Source organism: Lactuca saligna, chromosome 6 (assembly GCF_052625555.1).
Source record: "Lactuca saligna cultivar CGN05327 chromosome 6, ASM5262555v1, whole genome shotgun sequence".
Classification (NCBI taxonomy): Eukaryota; Viridiplantae; Streptophyta; class Magnoliopsida; order Asterales; family Asteraceae; genus Lactuca; species Lactuca saligna.
The window spans coordinates 43,914,793-43,931,554 of record NC_136422.1 but is presented as its reverse complement, the minus strand read 5'-3'; the positions used below and the strand labels follow the sequence as shown (position 1 = coordinate 43,931,554).

General features: G+C 36.5%; 3 protein-coding genes across 3 annotated transcripts; 1 reads left to right on the top strand and 2 right to left on the bottom strand.

The window, feature by feature from the left end:
* The first annotated feature begins 1,238 nt into the window (after positions 1-1,238).
* Positions 1,239-5,142, top strand: CYP71 (cyclophilin71). The gene is made up of 14 exons (XM_078960668.1): positions 1,239-1,501; positions 1,904-1,989; positions 2,070-2,158; positions 2,225-2,464; positions 2,536-2,657; positions 2,762-2,837; positions 3,015-3,122; positions 3,221-3,397; positions 3,513-3,730; positions 3,817-3,949; positions 4,053-4,276; positions 4,378-4,531; positions 4,624-4,775; positions 4,865-5,142. The coding sequence occupies exons 1-13, from the start codon at positions 1,335-1,337 to the stop codon at positions 4,705-4,707; spliced, it is 1,878 nt and encodes a 625-aa protein (XP_078816794.1). The 5' UTR covers positions 1,239-1,334; the 3' UTR covers positions 4,708-4,775; positions 4,865-5,142.
* A 947-nt stretch (positions 5,143-6,089) lies between these two features.
* LOC145002498 (uncharacterized) lies at positions 6,090-7,433 on the bottom strand. Its single transcript, XM_078961755.1, has 4 exons — positions 7,392-7,433; positions 7,162-7,299; positions 6,921-7,064; positions 6,090-6,716 (listed from the first exon to the last, which is right to left on the bottom strand). The coding sequence occupies exons 1-4, from the start codon at positions 7,431-7,433 to the stop codon at positions 6,246-6,248; spliced, it is 795 nt and encodes a 264-aa protein (XP_078817881.1). The 3' UTR covers positions 6,090-6,245.
* Positions 7,434-8,389: 956 nt separating this feature from the next.
* On the bottom strand, positions 8,390-9,638 carry LOC145001957 (large ribosomal subunit protein P2B-like). Its single transcript, XM_078961282.1, has 4 exons — positions 9,526-9,638; positions 9,159-9,247; positions 8,689-8,915; positions 8,390-8,594 (listed from the first exon to the last, which is right to left on the bottom strand). Exons 2-4 carry the CDS (start codon positions 9,244-9,246, stop codon positions 8,565-8,567), a joined length of 345 nt encoding a protein of 114 aa, XP_078817408.1. The 5' UTR covers position 9,247; positions 9,526-9,638; the 3' UTR covers positions 8,390-8,564.
* Positions 9,639-16,762: the final 7,124 nt, after the last annotated feature.

Genomic DNA, 16,762 nt, shown 5'->3' with positions numbered 1-16,762 from the left:
TGGGGCCCGATGCCAGACGAGGCCTGATGAGTGTATTGTATGTTATTACCTTTGTGATTCTTGCATGTGTTTATGTGTCTGTATGTATATCGGGCGGGGCCTAATGAATGTGTTGAGGCGAGGCCCATATCATGCTGCTGACAGATCTGTTCCGAGGGGGCCCGACGGCTGGCGGGGCCCATTATATGTTTGATATGTATGGTATGTGGTGTTTTAGGGAACTAACTAAGCTTCGTGCTTACGGTTTTCAGTTTATGTTTCAGGTACTTTTGGTTCGAAGGGGAAGAGCTCAGGATGACCACATTGCACACACACTATGATTCCAGCTTTATATAACTCTGATGTATCGGTCATTTGACATGCTCTGATTTTCTTATATGGTTTTATAAAACACGTTTGGGTTAATGGTTATTTATAATTAAAATAAAAATTTTTGTATTAATTTTTGGGACGTTATAGTAAATCTATTTTTCCCTCTGCAAATCCAATTTTGGAGTATGAACTTTAGTTCAAACTCCATTAATGGTGAAATCACATCTACCATTTTGTTAATAAAAAACCTCACATGGTGTTGATTTCTCAAATAATTTGTTTAATGGGAGTGTACCAAATCTAAAAGGGTTGTAGAATCTTGAAGTTATTGATTTTGTAGTAATCGTTCAAGTCCAAAATACCCTTCTTTGAGTTGCAATCAGTGGAGCATTGTTTCAGTCTCAAACTTTTTTCAAACATTTTACCTCTTAATTGGCAAGTAAGCTCCGAACAACTTCTTACTTTATATGTAAAGTTCTTGTTAAATATGAATCAAGTCACTATGTAGTTTTTGGGAAATAAGTCATGTTGTAGAGAAGATTCTCTTGTAAAGAAATTAGTTTTTAATATTACCTATAACAATTTGGATGTAAAATAACATTATTATTGAGAGAATCAGTATGGATTGTCTGGTTTGCATTTGCATACATGTATATTTTATATATATATATAGGTAAAGTTGGATATTTAAAAGGCTACCTAACATTAAAAACAAATAATCTATTGCATTAAAACTTTTTGTATGAATACATTAAAAAAAAAAAATGGTCCTCATCCTTTTCGGCAGAGATAAAAAAACAAGACATTTTACTTATTCAAACACAAAAAAACCGCCTTACCTTAGTGTTGGTGTTGTATTTCCAAAAGGCTTGTGCATCATAAAATATGGGCCAGGCTTTTATGGGCTGTATCGTGGGGGATCGCGTCCCAAGCACCTTCGCTGCGCACACTTTACAGTAACACCAGTCGCAGGTCTTTTTGACCTTCGCAAATTTCAACTACGCTACGCTAACACTACAACAATGGAGGATACTCAGAATGACAACAAAGATGACAATGGAAGCTCCTTGGTGGAGACCGCTGCGGATGACGAGCCAATGGTGGGACCGGGACCCGCTCCAGTCCGTCGCCCAAAACGCCCGCTTCAGTTTGAACAAGCCTATCTCGATTCTCTTCCGTCTGCTAACATGTAAGATTAGGGTTTAGGGTTTTTGATACTTTGAGATTTTGAATTTCTTGTATAATACCTGAGTTATAGTACTTAATATACTCCCTTGATACCCTGAGAAATTAGATACGCTGACTTTCGGGATCAAAGAAGCCACTTCTTAACCTCATAAGTCATGTGAATTCTAAGGCGTGCAAGAAAAAAACTTCATAACTATATTTGAAAGGCATTGCCACTAAAATTATATTGGTGTTGGATTTTCCACAATATCCATATGAATTTTGAATTTGGAAAATATTAGGATAACCTAGGTGTAAAAGAAGATCATATTTTAGTATGTAGGGAGTATTGTAGTAATTTCATGCTTTGTTATATTGCATTCTTTGTTGAATTTTTGGGGATTAATAACATTTCTGGATGCAGGTATGAGAAAAGTTACATGCATCGGGATGTGGTAACTCATGTTGCTGTTTCATCAGCTGATTTTTTCATCACTGGAAGTCAAGATGGTAATTTACTTCTACATCACTATATGTGAATAACAGCATGTAGGGAGAATCTTGTAGTAATTTACTTCTCCCCTTTTCAGGACACTTGAAATTTTGGAAGAAAAAAGGACTTGGGATTGAATTCGCTAAGCATTTCAGATCCCACCTTGGACCTATCGAAGGTCTTGCAGTAAGTCTTCCACACTCTAATTAAACACTCACAAGGGCATTTTCGTCATTCCACTTTTTATGTCAGGTTAGTGTAGACGGATTGCTTTGCTGCACAATTTCAAGTGATAGATCTGTGAAAATATATGATGTGCATAACTATGACATGATGGTGATGTTACGCCTTCCATATACACCTGGAGCTGTTGAATGGGTTTACAAACAAGGAGCTGTGAAAGCCAAACTTGCTATTAGTGATAGAAACTCTTCTTTTGTGCATATATATGATCCACGAGCTGGAACAAATGATCCCATTGTTTCCAAAGAGGTAAGGTTGACTTTTTTTTCTTCGATTCTGTTGACCATTTATCACTGAAAACTATTGTTTTTGTTAATCAGATACATTTGAATCCTGTTAAAGTAATGAAATACAACCATGCTTTTGATACTGTGGTATCTGGAGATACCATGGGGATTATTGAATATTGGGATCCTGCTACACTTCAGTTCCCTGAAAGTGGGTATGTTTTGTAATTGTGTGAAATTGTGAATACTTTATGATTTTCTTGTTTTGTTTGTTGTTTGGCTTCATATATTGATGTTTCTTGTTTGTTGGATTCTTCAGGGTTAATTTCAAGTTGAAAAGTGATACTGATTTGTTTGCTATTGTCAAATGTAAAACTGCTGTTTCTGCTATTGAGGTAATTATTTAAATTCAAGCTAATGTTTTGTAGAGAGTAATAGCCATTAGAAAAGTGATTTTGTTGTAATTAGGATAATATTTGTAATCTCTATAAAGCAACCACCTTTACAAGAAGATTTATTTCATGTATCGTTAATTATTAACACACATTTAAATATTTTTTTATTTCTTTTAGGTAAGCCCAGATGGAAAACAATTTGCAATCACATCACCAGATCGAAGAATACGTATATTTTGGTATAGAACAGGTAAACTAAGACGTGTCTATGATGAATCACTTGAGGTAAGTAAATTTACTCTTTTGCCCTCAGTTTCATGACATTTAAATGTATATATATCATTAACTATTCTCAAGATTTAACCTAACTTTGGTTTGTTTAGAATGCTCAAGATCTTCAAAGGAGCGATGTTCCTTTGTATCGATTAGAAGCTATTGATTTTGGGAGAAGAATGGCAGTTGAAAGAGAAATTGAAAAAACAGAAAATGTCCCACAACCAAATGCACTGTTTGATGAAAGCTCTAATTTCATTATTTATCCAACCCTCCTTGGTATTAAAGTAAGAGATTTATGTTATTGCATTTAACATTTTGTTTTTCTCAAGTTCAATAAATTCAAAAAACAACATATCCTAAGGTATTTCTTCTAATGTTTTATTCATAATTTGGTGATAGATTGTAAATCTGCACACAAACAAAGTTTCCAGAATTTTAGGGAAGGTGGAAAATAATGACAGGTTTTTAAGAATTGCTTTGTATCAAGGTGATCAAAGCAGTAAAAAAGTGCGAAAAATTCCTGCTGCTGCTGTAAATGTGAATGAAAGCAAAGATCCCATGACAGATCCTACTCTATTATGCTGTGCTTTTAAGAAACACAGAATCTATTTGTTCAGGTATATTATTTTTTTTTTTTTTATTTTGTGTAAAAGTAAAATCATATATTTATGATTGTTCATATGTTATATAAAAATAAAAATAGCCGAAGAGAACCAGAGGAACCTGATGATGCAACCAAGGGTAGGGATGTCTTTAATGAAAAGCCTCCTCCTGATGAACTTATGGCTGCATCTGATATTGGAAAGTCTGTTACAACATCTCTTCCAGAAAATGTGGTAAGTACTCTACTTTTTGCTTTTAAAATGATTTATTTGATTTTAATAAATAATAATTAATATATCCTTGATGATATATATCTATATATAATATATTTACCAGATTATGCACACAACACTTGGTGATATTCACATGAAGTTATACCCAGAAGAGTGTCCAAAAACAGTGGAGAATTTCACAACACATTGTAAAAACGGATACTATGATAATCTCATATTTCATCGTGTCATCAAAGGTTTTATGATTCAAACTGGAGACCCTTTGGGAGATGGGACAGGTGGCCAATCCATTTGGGGTAGAGAATTTGAAGATGAATTCCACAAAAGGTGTTATAACACATGACATTATTACTATAACACCTTATTATATGAAAATACAATGAATGGAAATAAATAATGTGATATGTAACAATTTATTGGTGTTGCAGTTTAAGACATGATAGGCCTTTCACATTGTCAATGGCGAATGCGGGGCCCAATACGAATGGGTCCCAGTTTTTTATCACAACTGTGGCTACACCTTGGCTGGATAATAAGCATACTGTTTTTGGCAGAGTTATAAAAGGCATGGATGTTGTTCAGGTATATAACTGAAAATATTGAGAATATTCTATATTCTATATTCGATGTATATAAATTTTTTTCTGAAAATTCATAAAACGTGGGTTTTTCAGGGAATTGAGAAAGTGAAGACAGATAAGGGGGATAAACCATATCAAGATGTAAAAATCTTAAATGTCACAGTTCCAAAGTCATGAGTCATGACTGTAGTAAGTTGGAGCTCATGATCTCTGGCATTTGACCAAAAATTCAACTTTTAAATCAGGTAAATGTTTTTTTTATATTTTTATATTTTTGTGAAATGAGGTGTTATTTCTTGCGTATAACACAATGTAATATGATTGTTTGTTTAAGGTTGCCGAGATTTTCAATGACTGAAGAACATTGGTGTGATTGATTGTGTAGATGTGGCCTCATCATGTGAGGAAAGAAGTTACTTTTCAACAATGGTTTTGTAATTTATGACAAGATAGATATCTTTTGATTAACAAAAAAAATACTTTGAAAGAAAAAATCAACTGATTTCTTAGGGATCATGTCTGTGTTGGTATTTGTGGTATGTCCATTTGTTGTATTTTAGGAAGACATTATATTATTACTCTTGAGAATCCTATGTTGAGAAATTGTTTTCATGTTGTGTTGGGCTTGTAGATCAAGAAATCAATGATTATGCAATTTTCAGTTGTTAAAAGAATGTCTTGTACTTCTTCCCAACTACTCAATATAGCTTTCTTAGTCATATAATATCATTAGCTATGAATTAGTTAATTTGTTGAGAGATATAGTAGCAAGCTTTGACCATTTTATACACTTTTTTCCTTGGGGGAAATCTCCACTAAAATCCTAATATTTTAACTCATTTTATAAAAAGGTTCCAAAATAATTTATGTTTGCAGAAAAACATAAAGTACCGGCTAAAATTTTGGAAAAATCATTTATTTGTAATAGATGTTCTACAACTATTTTCATATAAAAAGAACCTACCAATAAAAATTTTGCATCTAATAATAAAATATAAGTAAAAAAACTATAGTTGTAAATTAAAAATATTTAAAACCATTTTAATGGGTTACTTCTAACCTCATTTTAGATAAATTCATATCTTGACAACATAAAATAGGCTTATGATTTCGTGGTTTGTTGAAAAACTTGTCTCTTTTGGCAATCAATTATTGTGGTAAACTAGCCAAAAAAATGGTTTTACTTTGATCCAAGATATCAATAATTAGAAACAAAGTGTATTCTTGGCATTATTGGTTGTATATAATCTCATGATTTCCTTGATTCCCAAAATTCATGTGAATGTTTAGTATCTTCATTTTAAGTAATTTTTAATCAATCTTGTTTTTCTAGAATTTAGCGATACAAGTCAAAATTTAGCTTCACAATGTAGCCTTCCAATGCATCTTGGAAATTAATAAAAAATTCTTCTTGGTGAAACCCTAAAACATTCTGTCATTACTTCCTGTTAAACCATAGGCTTATAACCAAAAACTGACTGATGCAATATAATATCATAATCATTTTATATTTCTATATATGTATTATGTATTGGATCATGACAAAGTATTACCTTATGACTTATGGAGTTTTGGGGTTTTCTTGAAGAATCATACAATCAGGTTGCTAACTGATACCAAAAGAGATAATAAAAAAAAAAAAAAACTAAGTAAAAATTATTAGGATCTTACAGTTTATATCCGATCAGCAAACGCTTAAATCACCGATGACAGTTTTAGGTTGGTGAAGGGCCATTGTAAGAGCTTCCATCGGAAAGAAGGAAAAATCCAGAAGAAACAGCGATTATACACAGCACAAAGCTCAGCATCGTGATCTTTATTCTCCTTGAAAACAGATGAATAACCATGTCCCTTTCTTCATGCAAGCTAAAGAACTCTTCAATCACCATCTTAACCAACGAATCCAGAAGCTTCTTATACTGTGGATCAATATCAGCTGAATGCAAAACCTCGAACATGGATTCCCTTAGATGCTTTACCAGAAATTCTAGTTTAAATGAATCGGTTTGATCTTGTGTTGTAGATCCATCACCAGAAGAAACATGAACTGGAGAAGCTTCAGCAGTTATGGAGGATGAAAATGGAGTCGTTTCAACAGTTGTTATGGATGACAGAGCAGGCGAATCGCATGGCAATGGAGTTACAGATGTTGGTGAAGCGAAATGATCCAAAGACACAATGTAGCTCTGAAACATTGAAAATAAATCTAAATTAGTGCAAATTGAAATCGTATAACAAAATGATAGAGCATAACAAACGGTAATCACTAGCCAATGTTGATTTAACTTGTTTTGTAATCCATAGCAACTTCTAACTTCTAAGCAGGAATAAGACCTCATATCCGAAAAATAGAAGCAACCGTAACAGGTTTAAGCGGATTGGCAATATACCTCGATTGACTCATTGGATCGATCTCTACCAAAAACGAAAGCCTCTGAGATTGTAGCGATCTCAACCGACTCTTCTGGATGTTCAAGCACAACGGATTTGTCCGGAATAATCGTTTGATCAGAAGTTAAGCTCGGTTTGCCGATCTGAGCATAAATATAAGAGTAAATGACGAGAAGAACGAGTGAAAATGAAACAATCAAATAAGCACAATGATTTTAAAAGGAAATGGATTCCATATACCTCTACAGTAGACTGATCAGCGTCAACCGAATCTGAGATCGACGGGAACTTCTCGGTTGCCTCTTTCTCCGGAAGGTTTAAGCCAACATCCTCCTCAGTAACAGAATTTAAAACAGAACTCAAGTTCTTCTTGACGCTCTGTTACGAAAAATTAAAACAGACGTATACACAAAACATTCAAATTAGTAATTAAGAACATTGAGAAATTGTATTAATTGAGATTGTTCGACCTTTTGCTGCTGATGATGTAGCTTCTTCGATGCAGCATTCATCTGTTTAGCCTTGCGAGTGGAAGGAAGTGGTAGATGTTCCTTCTTTGGTGTTTGAATTTCATGATTATCCTCTCTCATCTCTCTCTCAAACACGCAAACATGGAGTTCGTTCTTAGCGCCAGAATTTCGAAAGCTTTTTATTTATATATTATAATTATAATAGGCAATATCGAATTTTTTAAGAGTAGAAGCTGTAGCCCATTTGTGTTAATTTAAAATGGGCTTAAATCGGCAAACAATGGGCCGAACTCTTTAAACCGAAAGCTTGATAGATTTAATTCATTTCATTTTGATATAGATATGGGATATTTTGACATGCATTTGGAAAATGTTTCTAGCTATTATAATATTAAAGATTTTCTTTTTAATCACTAAAACTGATTTCTTTACATTCTTATACTTATTTTTGAGTTTCTTTGCGATGTTGATCTTTGAAGCTAACATCTTAATTTTAATTCGCTAAGTTAATGTTGAAAACTTGAAATTGATTGTTTTATTGATGTGTATCAAGGTTAGTTATAGGTTACTCGAGGTTTGATTTTGGTTTCCATATCATGCATGGCATAATGCATACTTATATACATTGTTTACCTTTATGATGTGTTTATGATATTAATATGTTTTTATATCCTACACTTATAAGGCTTTCCCCAATTTAGTGAAGTTTTGATAAAATTTGAGTTTTTCATACATGTTTCATGATTACTTTTGGTCATGCTTCAAGTAGTTTGCACCCTTTTCTTTGATTCTTGTACTAATTGTTGGAAATGAATGATTGAATATCTACATTTGGTGGCATATATAGCATTTCTCAAGTGGATATAGTCATAAACATCGTCTTTGATATAAAGATTCTAAGATACTTAACAACAATACATATCTTCTATCATTTTGCATAAACAAAACAACCCACCACATGTTAAAATTTAAGACAACAAGCATAAATAAACCAGAAGTATCAAATCAAACCACTTCAATTAAAAATCTTAAAACTTTCAACTAATCCTTTTACATCCAAGATCTTTTTAATTGTCTCACATAATTCAAGCTAAAAAATACCAAAACTTCATAACAAAATATAAAACCTTAGATGCATCAAAACAAGAAGAACACAAAAGTATCATCACCCTTCTAGTCATCAAATAAACTGAATCCCATTTCCTGCAAAAACAATATACAACCAAACATGTCAAGAAAATAATAATTATTGAAATAACTCTCAACTTCAAAAGAAACAAAGAATAAAGAAGCTTACATCATCAGACTCCTCCTTCTCCTCAACTTTCTCCTCTTTCTTTGGTTCCGCAGCTGCTGCAGCAGCAGGTGCAGCACCACCAGCGGCGGCAGCAACAGCAACACCACCACCACCGGATGGAACTGAAGCCAACTTTTCCCTTCCGGATGCAATCAATTCAGTGATATCTTTACCCTTGACTTCGGACAAGAGCAATTCGATTCTATCATCATCGGCTTCAGCTCCAACTGCACATTATCAAATGCCATACATTACATCAAAAATCAAAATTTTAACAAATTTAACTAGCAAGTAGCAAAAATCGTTCTTCATCGCTCACAAAACTAGTTAATGATATAGATCAATTGGTATTATGTAGTTTTCACGACAACCCACATCTAATGTAGCAAGTTTCATACAAAGAAACGAAATTACAAGAGAAACGAATCATAGGATGAAAAATTAACGAGCTTAAATACTGGAAGGCATACCTGAACCGAGAATTTTCTTCAAATCTTCAGCTGATGGGGTAGTGTTACCTCCCAAAAGAGCCAACAAATACGCTGCGACAACCTTCATTCTGCATCCAAAAACATAACAAATACAGTCACAATCGGATTCCATCATCGAAAGACGACCATTTACAATAATCACAACTGGCTCTTAAAACGCCTAAACGACTCGGGTTTTTCCCGATCAAACATACGATTATAATAGTATGCAAAGAACGAACAACGAGTTCGTCGGCAAACTAAAACCTTTGAGCAATCACTGAAATTTGTTTTCCAGAACTTCTGAATGTAAGATGTTTCCTAATGGAGGTAGACCAAACAAACCCTAGATTGCTAAGTAGAATACCTGCAATATCTGTTACAGCCGCTGAGTATCTCTTTGCTTCCTTGTGGGCGTTAGGGTTCTTCGGTCAGTTGGAACCCTAACCTCTTTATAACTTCTGTGAATTGTGATATCCCTTGTTGGGCTTCGCTTAAAGTATAGAGAATGGGCTCATCGAAGGATTGGGCCATTTGTTTTGTTTTGGTTTTATTTCATGTTTCTTGTCTTTTCCATAATTTATGTATGTTTCCTCGGTTCTTGTTTTTTCTCATTGTGATGTATCATGCAACAAAAATCACAACATCAATATACTCTATAAATGATAAATCCATTTTAATAGGATAAGAATGTAAATGTTGACACTTGTGTCTCAGCTGGAGGTACAACAAGTGTGTCACATAATAGCCATAAATGACACAAAAGCAAGGGGATAAGTCGTAAGACAAGATATGAATTAATCAAATATAAACACATAAATCTGGAAACATGAAAAAAAATGGAACAAGGGAATAACAAGTCAAAGTAAGCAGCGGAAACACATATCAATATCAACATGAAACGTGTGTCAACAATAAGATCGGAAAAAAAAAAAAAAACATACAAGGGGCACCACTCATCAAACTTGATCTTAATCATCCACACCCTCATATCTAAAGTCATGTATGTGGAAATAACAACCTCAATGTATGGAAGGAAACATGTCAGGGATAAGGCGGGGTTGGCTATCGATGTCCCTATCTCAAAGTCTCCTATCACATTCCACTCCCCATCTTATTTAGATTATTCCACTTAGAGCACTTGTAGTTTAAATCTAAGAACTATACATCTTGAATACTAAAGTTTTAATTCGAAGCACTAAACTAAATATTTAGTCTACTTAAACTAATTCTCTGATACCAATTGTAACATCTCTCGCATAGGGTGATTTTAAAATTGTTTTAAATCAAGTTTTTATATCAAGTTCAAAGTTTAAGTTTAAATCTTTGCGGATAAACATTTTTTCCCAATTCAAGTTTCGTTAAGTACATAAAAAGGATATTACAAACAATATCAAAACATAAGTAGAAGTACAATATTTACATCAATATTGTGTAACGCCCTGTTTCGAATCGTTTTCTATGTCGAGGTGGTAATCAAGGAGTGGGTATTAGCAGACTTATGACCCTTGAAGAATTCAGATTTAGACTCATTTGGAGGTGGGTGATGTAATTTGGATGATTCGGGTGTTCAGTTTGTGTTTTGGAGCCAAATGGTATTTTGGTAATTTGGCAGCTCGGACTTTTATGGAAATTTGATGTTTGTTTGGGAAATTGTAAGGTTGGTATGATCTGATTAAAGCGTAGAGCATCTTGTTACCTTTTCATGGATATAAGGATTGTCGGAATCGAATTTATAACAAATAAGCTATGGTCTTCAGAGTGCTTTAGGGTTTAAGAGGAAACCCTAGTGCGCGGGGTGTACTGATATGAAGGGCAGTACGTGAGGTGTAATGTGGTATATGGCCTAGGGATGAAAGTGGGTCCAAACCCGGACCGTTGGACCCAGGCCGGGAAAACCCGGAAACCAAAATTGGCAAATTATAAGACCCGATAACCGGACCGGTATACGGGAAGCGGTTCCGGTTCGGTTCCGGGTATCATACGGGGTAAAATGGGTATGGAACCGGTTGGAACCTGAAATTGAAAATTGGAACCAAACTCGTGTATTACACCCGGAAATGGAACCGGAAACCTAAAATTTTGGAATTGAAATCGTTAAATTTGGCAAAATACCATATTGTATTCCTAAACAACTTTTTCAATATCTCTTTGAAATATTTGTGTATATTTTTCTCAAACTCTATCGATGCTCTCTGTTTGTTTTCACTTCATCATCGATACACACACAAGGGATGTATGTATGTGTGAGTTTTGCTTGTTCCCATTCCCAAGTTAAACACATAAAAGTCCCTTGACATAAATTCAATATAACTTCATTTTTGTTGAGTTTGTTAGTTAATAAATAAAACATTAGCTCCCACTTATTATCCAAACACCAAAAATTATATATTGTTTTTCCTTTTCTTTTTCTAAATTCAAAAAGTCACATAAAACTATAAAAGTATATAAAACTTTATATTTGATATTTGATTTATTAATTGAGATAAAGCTAAACAAAAAAGGAAGTTAAGTTAGATTTATGGGTTAATGGGGCTTTTATGTGTTTGGCTGTGTTTTTGACACAGGGGAATATACATACACATGAGGCTTTTAGTGTGTGTATCGGCGAAAAGAAAAAGAGAACATCAGTGGATTTTGAGAAATATATACAAAGAGATTTCGAGTAACAGAGAAATGGTAGTTTAGTAAAAAAAAAAAAGACCATTCTAAATGTACAATGTTGTAAACCCGGTTCTGGTTCCTTGACCCATCAAACTGGTTCCGGTTCATTAAACCCGGTTTCGGTTTTTTTTACGAATCCGGTTCTAAAACCCGGAATACCCGTACCCGTTGTAGCACCTGGTTCATGGTATGTATTCTTGATTATTAACTCTCCTTATATATTGCATTTTAATCTTGGACTCGGCGAGTTGAAGGGCTAACTCGCCAAGTAGGAGCAGGACTAGTCACGGGATCAACTCTGTCTACTCGGCGAGTAGGCTCGTGGGACTCGGCGAGTAGACCCTGTCTGGATTGAAACCCTAACCCGAGTGTTTGCACCCTATTTAAACGATCTAACCCAACCTCCATTTCCCCTAGCACTCCCAAATATCTGTAGAACGAAACCCTAGCCCCCTTTGTGTCCTTGTGGATGATTTTTAGCATTGTGAAGGTGGTTTGGAGCTTGGGAGAAGAAGGTGAAGGTTGAAGAGTGCAAGAAGGGAAGAAGATCCGGAATCTACTCTGTGAAGGGATTCTATTCAGGTAGAAAAGTTCCTACCTTGATCTTTAGTTCATTGAACCCCCTTTTTGTCCCTAAAAAGAGGTTTTAAGCCCTAAGAACCTAAATCTCTATGTGTTTATGGTTAATGTTCTGCAAGGACTTGGGATTTGGACCTTTAGGACATCCTAGTAACATAAAGTCTCTGTAGTTGAGGTGAATGAGATCCCTATTGAGTGTAGGACCTCTTAAAGAGCTTGGAATTGCATGTTTGAGCTCTTAGCGTCGTGCATGCACGTAAAGTTTGCAACTTTACGTGGTAAACATGCCCTAGGACCTTAGATCTGTGGTTTTGAAGCATTGCATGTCTCAGATCTAGCCTACTTGGGAAATGGGTCGAGGAACTCGGCGAGTCCCAAAGTGGAACTCGACGAGTTCTATGAAGATGGTCTTAGACTCGGCGAGTTGGATGAACAACTCGGTGAGTCCTATGAAGATTGCCTGGAGCTCGCCGAGTTGTTCTTCAAACTCGGCGAGTCATATGAACTTTCGTAGAGCAAGAGGGGTTTAAGCGTTGAAGGGTCAACCCTTCGTAACCGCACGCGGAATTAACCGTGTAGCGAAGTCCCCAACACCCCAAACCCTCGTATTGGGTGTTCTGGTGTGGATTGGAAGTGAGTAGGGGATCCGCTCGAGGAACTTGGCGAGTTGCTCGCGGACTCGGCGAGTCGGTACTCGAGTCGGCCCCATAGTCCCGAGTGGTGAGTCAAGGGTGACTCAGTGAGTGGGGAGAGGGACTTGGCGAGTAGGACCGGATTAGTAAGGGAAGGACTCAACGAGTCCAGTCAACTGGAAGTTGACTTTGACTTGGATTTCGACTTGGTCAAGGGTAAAAGGGTCATTTTACCCTATGTACATCTAGTTGTGTTTGACTGATTGTTTTGTGGGAATTATAGCCGGAGGGCGTCCGCAGCAGCAGCAACAGCAATAGACAGTCAGTTTCCGATCAGATCAACAGCTACTTTGAGGTGAGTTACCTTCCAGTAGCGGCGGGTCTACGGCCACAATGTCGGCCCACCAGTAGGAGTTGTATGTAGATGATTGTCTCTGTGATATTCATCTAAGGGATTACTACTACCTGTGTTGTATTTATGTGCTAGTGACAGTAGGGGGAGATAGTCCCAAAGATATTCGATCGGTAGGGCCAAAGGGGTAGTCATACCCAGCCATGTTAGATAGATTCTGATATTGTGATACATGTTATGTGGTAGTAGTAGGGGGAGAAATAGTTTCCCCAGTATCCGGTCGAGAGGACCGAAGGGGAGGTCAGCACCTAGATATGTTAGACAGTATCCGGTCGAGAGGACCGAAGGGGAGGCCAGCACCCAGATATGCTAGGCAGTATCCGGTCGAGAGGACCGAAGGGTAGGCCAGCACCCAAATATGCTAGGCAGTATCCGGTCGAGAGGACCGAAGAGGAGGCCAACACCCAGACATGCTAGGCAGTATCCGATCGAGAGGACCGAAGGGGTAGGTCGGGCACCCAGATATGCCTGACAATTTATGTATGTTATGTGATTATATGGTATGTGGTACAGTGGGGGAACTCACTAAGCTTCGTGCTTACAGTTTTCAGTTTTGGTTTCAGGTACCTCTTCAGCTAAGGCAAAGGAGTCGTCGTGGTAGCAGCATATCACACACACTCTTGTTTCCGCATTTATGAGTTTATTCTGGGATTGATACTCTGATGTTTTGGTTGTTTACATGTTGTGGATTTCAAATTTGGGTTTTCGATGTGAAATGGTTTAATTAAACAATGTTTTAATTATTAGTGTTTTCTAAGTAAAGTGTTAAAAACGAAATTTCTGGACATGAAAATTGGGTCGTTACACCCGTACCCGAAATACCCGAACCCGGATAATACTAATTTTTAAACCCAATACCCGGACCGTTTAAGCATTTCTCGGATGAACCGGTTCCGGTTCCGGTCTGATACTGGTTTTCCAGTTTTATAACTCATCCCTAGTATATGCTTAGCGTACTGCGAGGGGTGGATTGGGGGTGCGAGACCTCATACGTTGTGTGTATAAGGAGTACGTGGGGCGTACAAGGTGTATATGAAAACCCTAAATTAAGATGTTGTACCATATATAGGCACTTTAAGTCTTAAGGATTGGTCTCTTTACCAAACTTCAAAGCCCTAAAACCTTAGAAATTGTCCCTTAGCCTCCATTGTGGTGTTTTTGAGCTCATTGTGTGCATCTTGGTGTGTTTTGGCTCTTATTCAAGAATATGGAGTTTGGTGCAAGGTTGTGGATCAAGAAAGAGCTTGTGGATCCTGGTTCTCTACTTCATTTCCAACTTCTTTAAAGTAAAAAGCTATGAACCTATTCATTAATGGCTTGGATCTATTGTATATGAGTTTTGATTCCTTTTTGGCCCTAAGAATGAGATCTAGTGGTTTGATACCACTTCAGGAGCTATGAGTTGCCACACTTGGTGTTTATGAGGTTCTAGATTCATAAAGTTGTCTCCTTTAGGGTTTAAAATCCCCCATGCATGAGATTGTGTCAATTTGGTGGAAGTTTAATGCCATATCTTGAAGTTTAGTTCTTTTGGGGCATACAAAGTCACCAAGTCAGAAAATTTATGGTTCTAGACACTTGTTAGTACTCAGATATGTGGTTTGGACTTCTGGACTTAAGCATTAAGAGCTTAATGAAGATTTTGGCTTGATGGATGAGTACGTTGGGCGTACAAGCCTGTACGCACAGCGTACAGCTGAATACGCCCCGCGTACTTAGTTAGATGGGATTCTGCATATTGGGCTTCAAGTTTGGGCTTTCTTTTGGGCTTAGGTGTTTACGTTCTTAATGGGCATCTGAGTACAAGTGTTTAGGATTAGGAAAAATGTTTGGGCTTTAAGGTAAGGCCCATGTAAGGGGTTTGGGCCCAATTTGAAAATTTGGGCCATAATTTGGCCTTTGTTGATTAATTGGATTTTGGGCCTTTTAGATTATGAGTTTGGGCCTTAGTCTTGGACCAAGCTAGGTTAGAGGTAAAATGGTCTTTTTACCCCAATAATGGATTTATGGATATGGATTGGAACCTAAGTGTTAATTGGGTGTTGTTTTGATATTGATAGTTTGGGGATCTGTTAGCCAGCAACCAAAGATTATTTATGATTCGGCAGTGCGAGGTGAGTTTCCTCACCGAGTTTAACGGGTCGAAGGCACCAATGTCGGCCATAGTTTATATGTTAGGATGCTAGATGTTTGTGTGACTCTCGCATGTGTTATGGATGATATGCTTACCGGGCAAGGCCCAATGCCAGGCAGGGCCTGCTGAGTATATCATATGCTAGTTATTAGTATCTGTTTTTATGCTTATCGGGTGAGACTCGATGCCAAGTGAGGCCCATTATGTGAGTGTGGGCGGGGCCCATATCTCAGTGGGTGGGACCCGTTATATGAGTGTGGTCGGGGATCATATCACTCATTGGGTGGGGCCCGTTATATGCTTAGATATGTATGGTATGAGGTATCTTGGGGAACTCACTAGCTTTGTGCTTACGGTTTTCGGTTTATGTTTTAGGTACTTCGATTTTCAAATGGAAAAGCTCGGGATGATTGCAAAACACACACCACATGTTTCGTACTCTGTGATTTACCATGATTTGATGGTGTCTTGATAAATATTGATTAACTTGGTTTTATGGAAATGATATGTATTAACGGTTTATTAATCTAAAAACGAAAATTTTATATCATTATTTTTGGGACGTTACAAATTGGTATCAGAGCCTTGGTTTGAGGGATTCAGACAAACTCTCGGGTGTGTCTGAACTCAAATTGAGGATTTGGTAAGTTTTTCAAAAACAAAAGAAAATTGATTTAATAAGGGAAAACAAGTTTTCTAATACAAGAAATGGTGTGGTGCATGCAATCAACCGAGCTCAAGTAAGTTTCTCCCAAAATATCCATACATGTTATTTGGTGTGATTTGATTTATGAATTTGTGAATCGTATATGGCTAAGGATATGCTCAATTTTTGCATGATAGAATTCTTAGAGAGATGCCTTGTATGTGCTTACTGTATGAGCTTGTAAACTTGCATGATAGTTCTGATTAGCCAGTGATACGTTGGTTTGATATGTGATGGCTTGTAGTCTAGGAGGCATGGGATGCATGATTGGGTATAATTTGTATGCGTAAGGCAATCAATAGAGGGAGTGGGAGCTCTGTGACATCCACAAATTCACGGTCAGAAAAGACCGATTTAATTTATGTTTTCCAATATGAGTTTTTCACTGGCTATTGGGTTTTCATAAGTTTATAGTACATAGAGATATATGCTTTTAAAAAACAGTGTATAATGTCACTTAAGAAAAAAAAAAAAGAT

Excerpts from the sequence above, each read along its gene's own strand:
- LOC145002498 (XM_078961755.1), bottom strand. The coding sequence starts at position 7,433 with ATGAATGCTGCATCGAAGAAGCTACATCATCAGCAGCAAAAG. Across the intron at positions 7,300-7,391 it reads TACATCATCAGCAGCAAAAG|AGCGTCAAGAAGAACTTGAG; the intron begins GTCGAACAATCT and ends TTTTCGTAACAG. Across the intron at positions 7,065-7,161 it reads CTGATCAGTCTACTGTAGAG|ATCGGCAAACCGAGCTTAAC; the intron begins GTATATGGAATC and ends ATTTATGCTCAG.
- LOC145001957 (XM_078961282.1), bottom strand. The coding sequence starts at position 9,246 with ATGAAGGTTGTCGCAGCGTATTTGTTGGCTCTTTTGGGAGGTAACACT. Across the intron at positions 8,916-9,158 it reads GAAGAAAATTCTCGGTTCAG|TTGGAGCTGAAGCCGATGAT; the intron begins GTATGCCTTCCA and ends GATAATGTGCAG. Across the intron at positions 8,595-8,688 it reads AGAAGGAGGAGTCTGATGAT|GAAATGGGATTCAGTTTATT; the intron begins GTAAGCTTCTTT and ends TTGTTTTTGCAG.
- CYP71 (XM_078960668.1), top strand. The coding sequence starts at position 1,335 with ATGGAGGATACTCAGAATGACAACAAAGATGACAATGGAAGCTCCTTG. Across the intron at positions 2,838-3,014 it reads CTGCTGTTTCTGCTATTGAG|GTAAGCCCAGATGGAAAACA; the intron begins GTAATTATTTAA and ends TATTTCTTTTAG. Across the intron at positions 3,123-3,220 it reads TCTATGATGAATCACTTGAG|AATGCTCAAGATCTTCAAAG; the intron begins GTAAGTAAATTT and ends TGGTTTGTTTAG.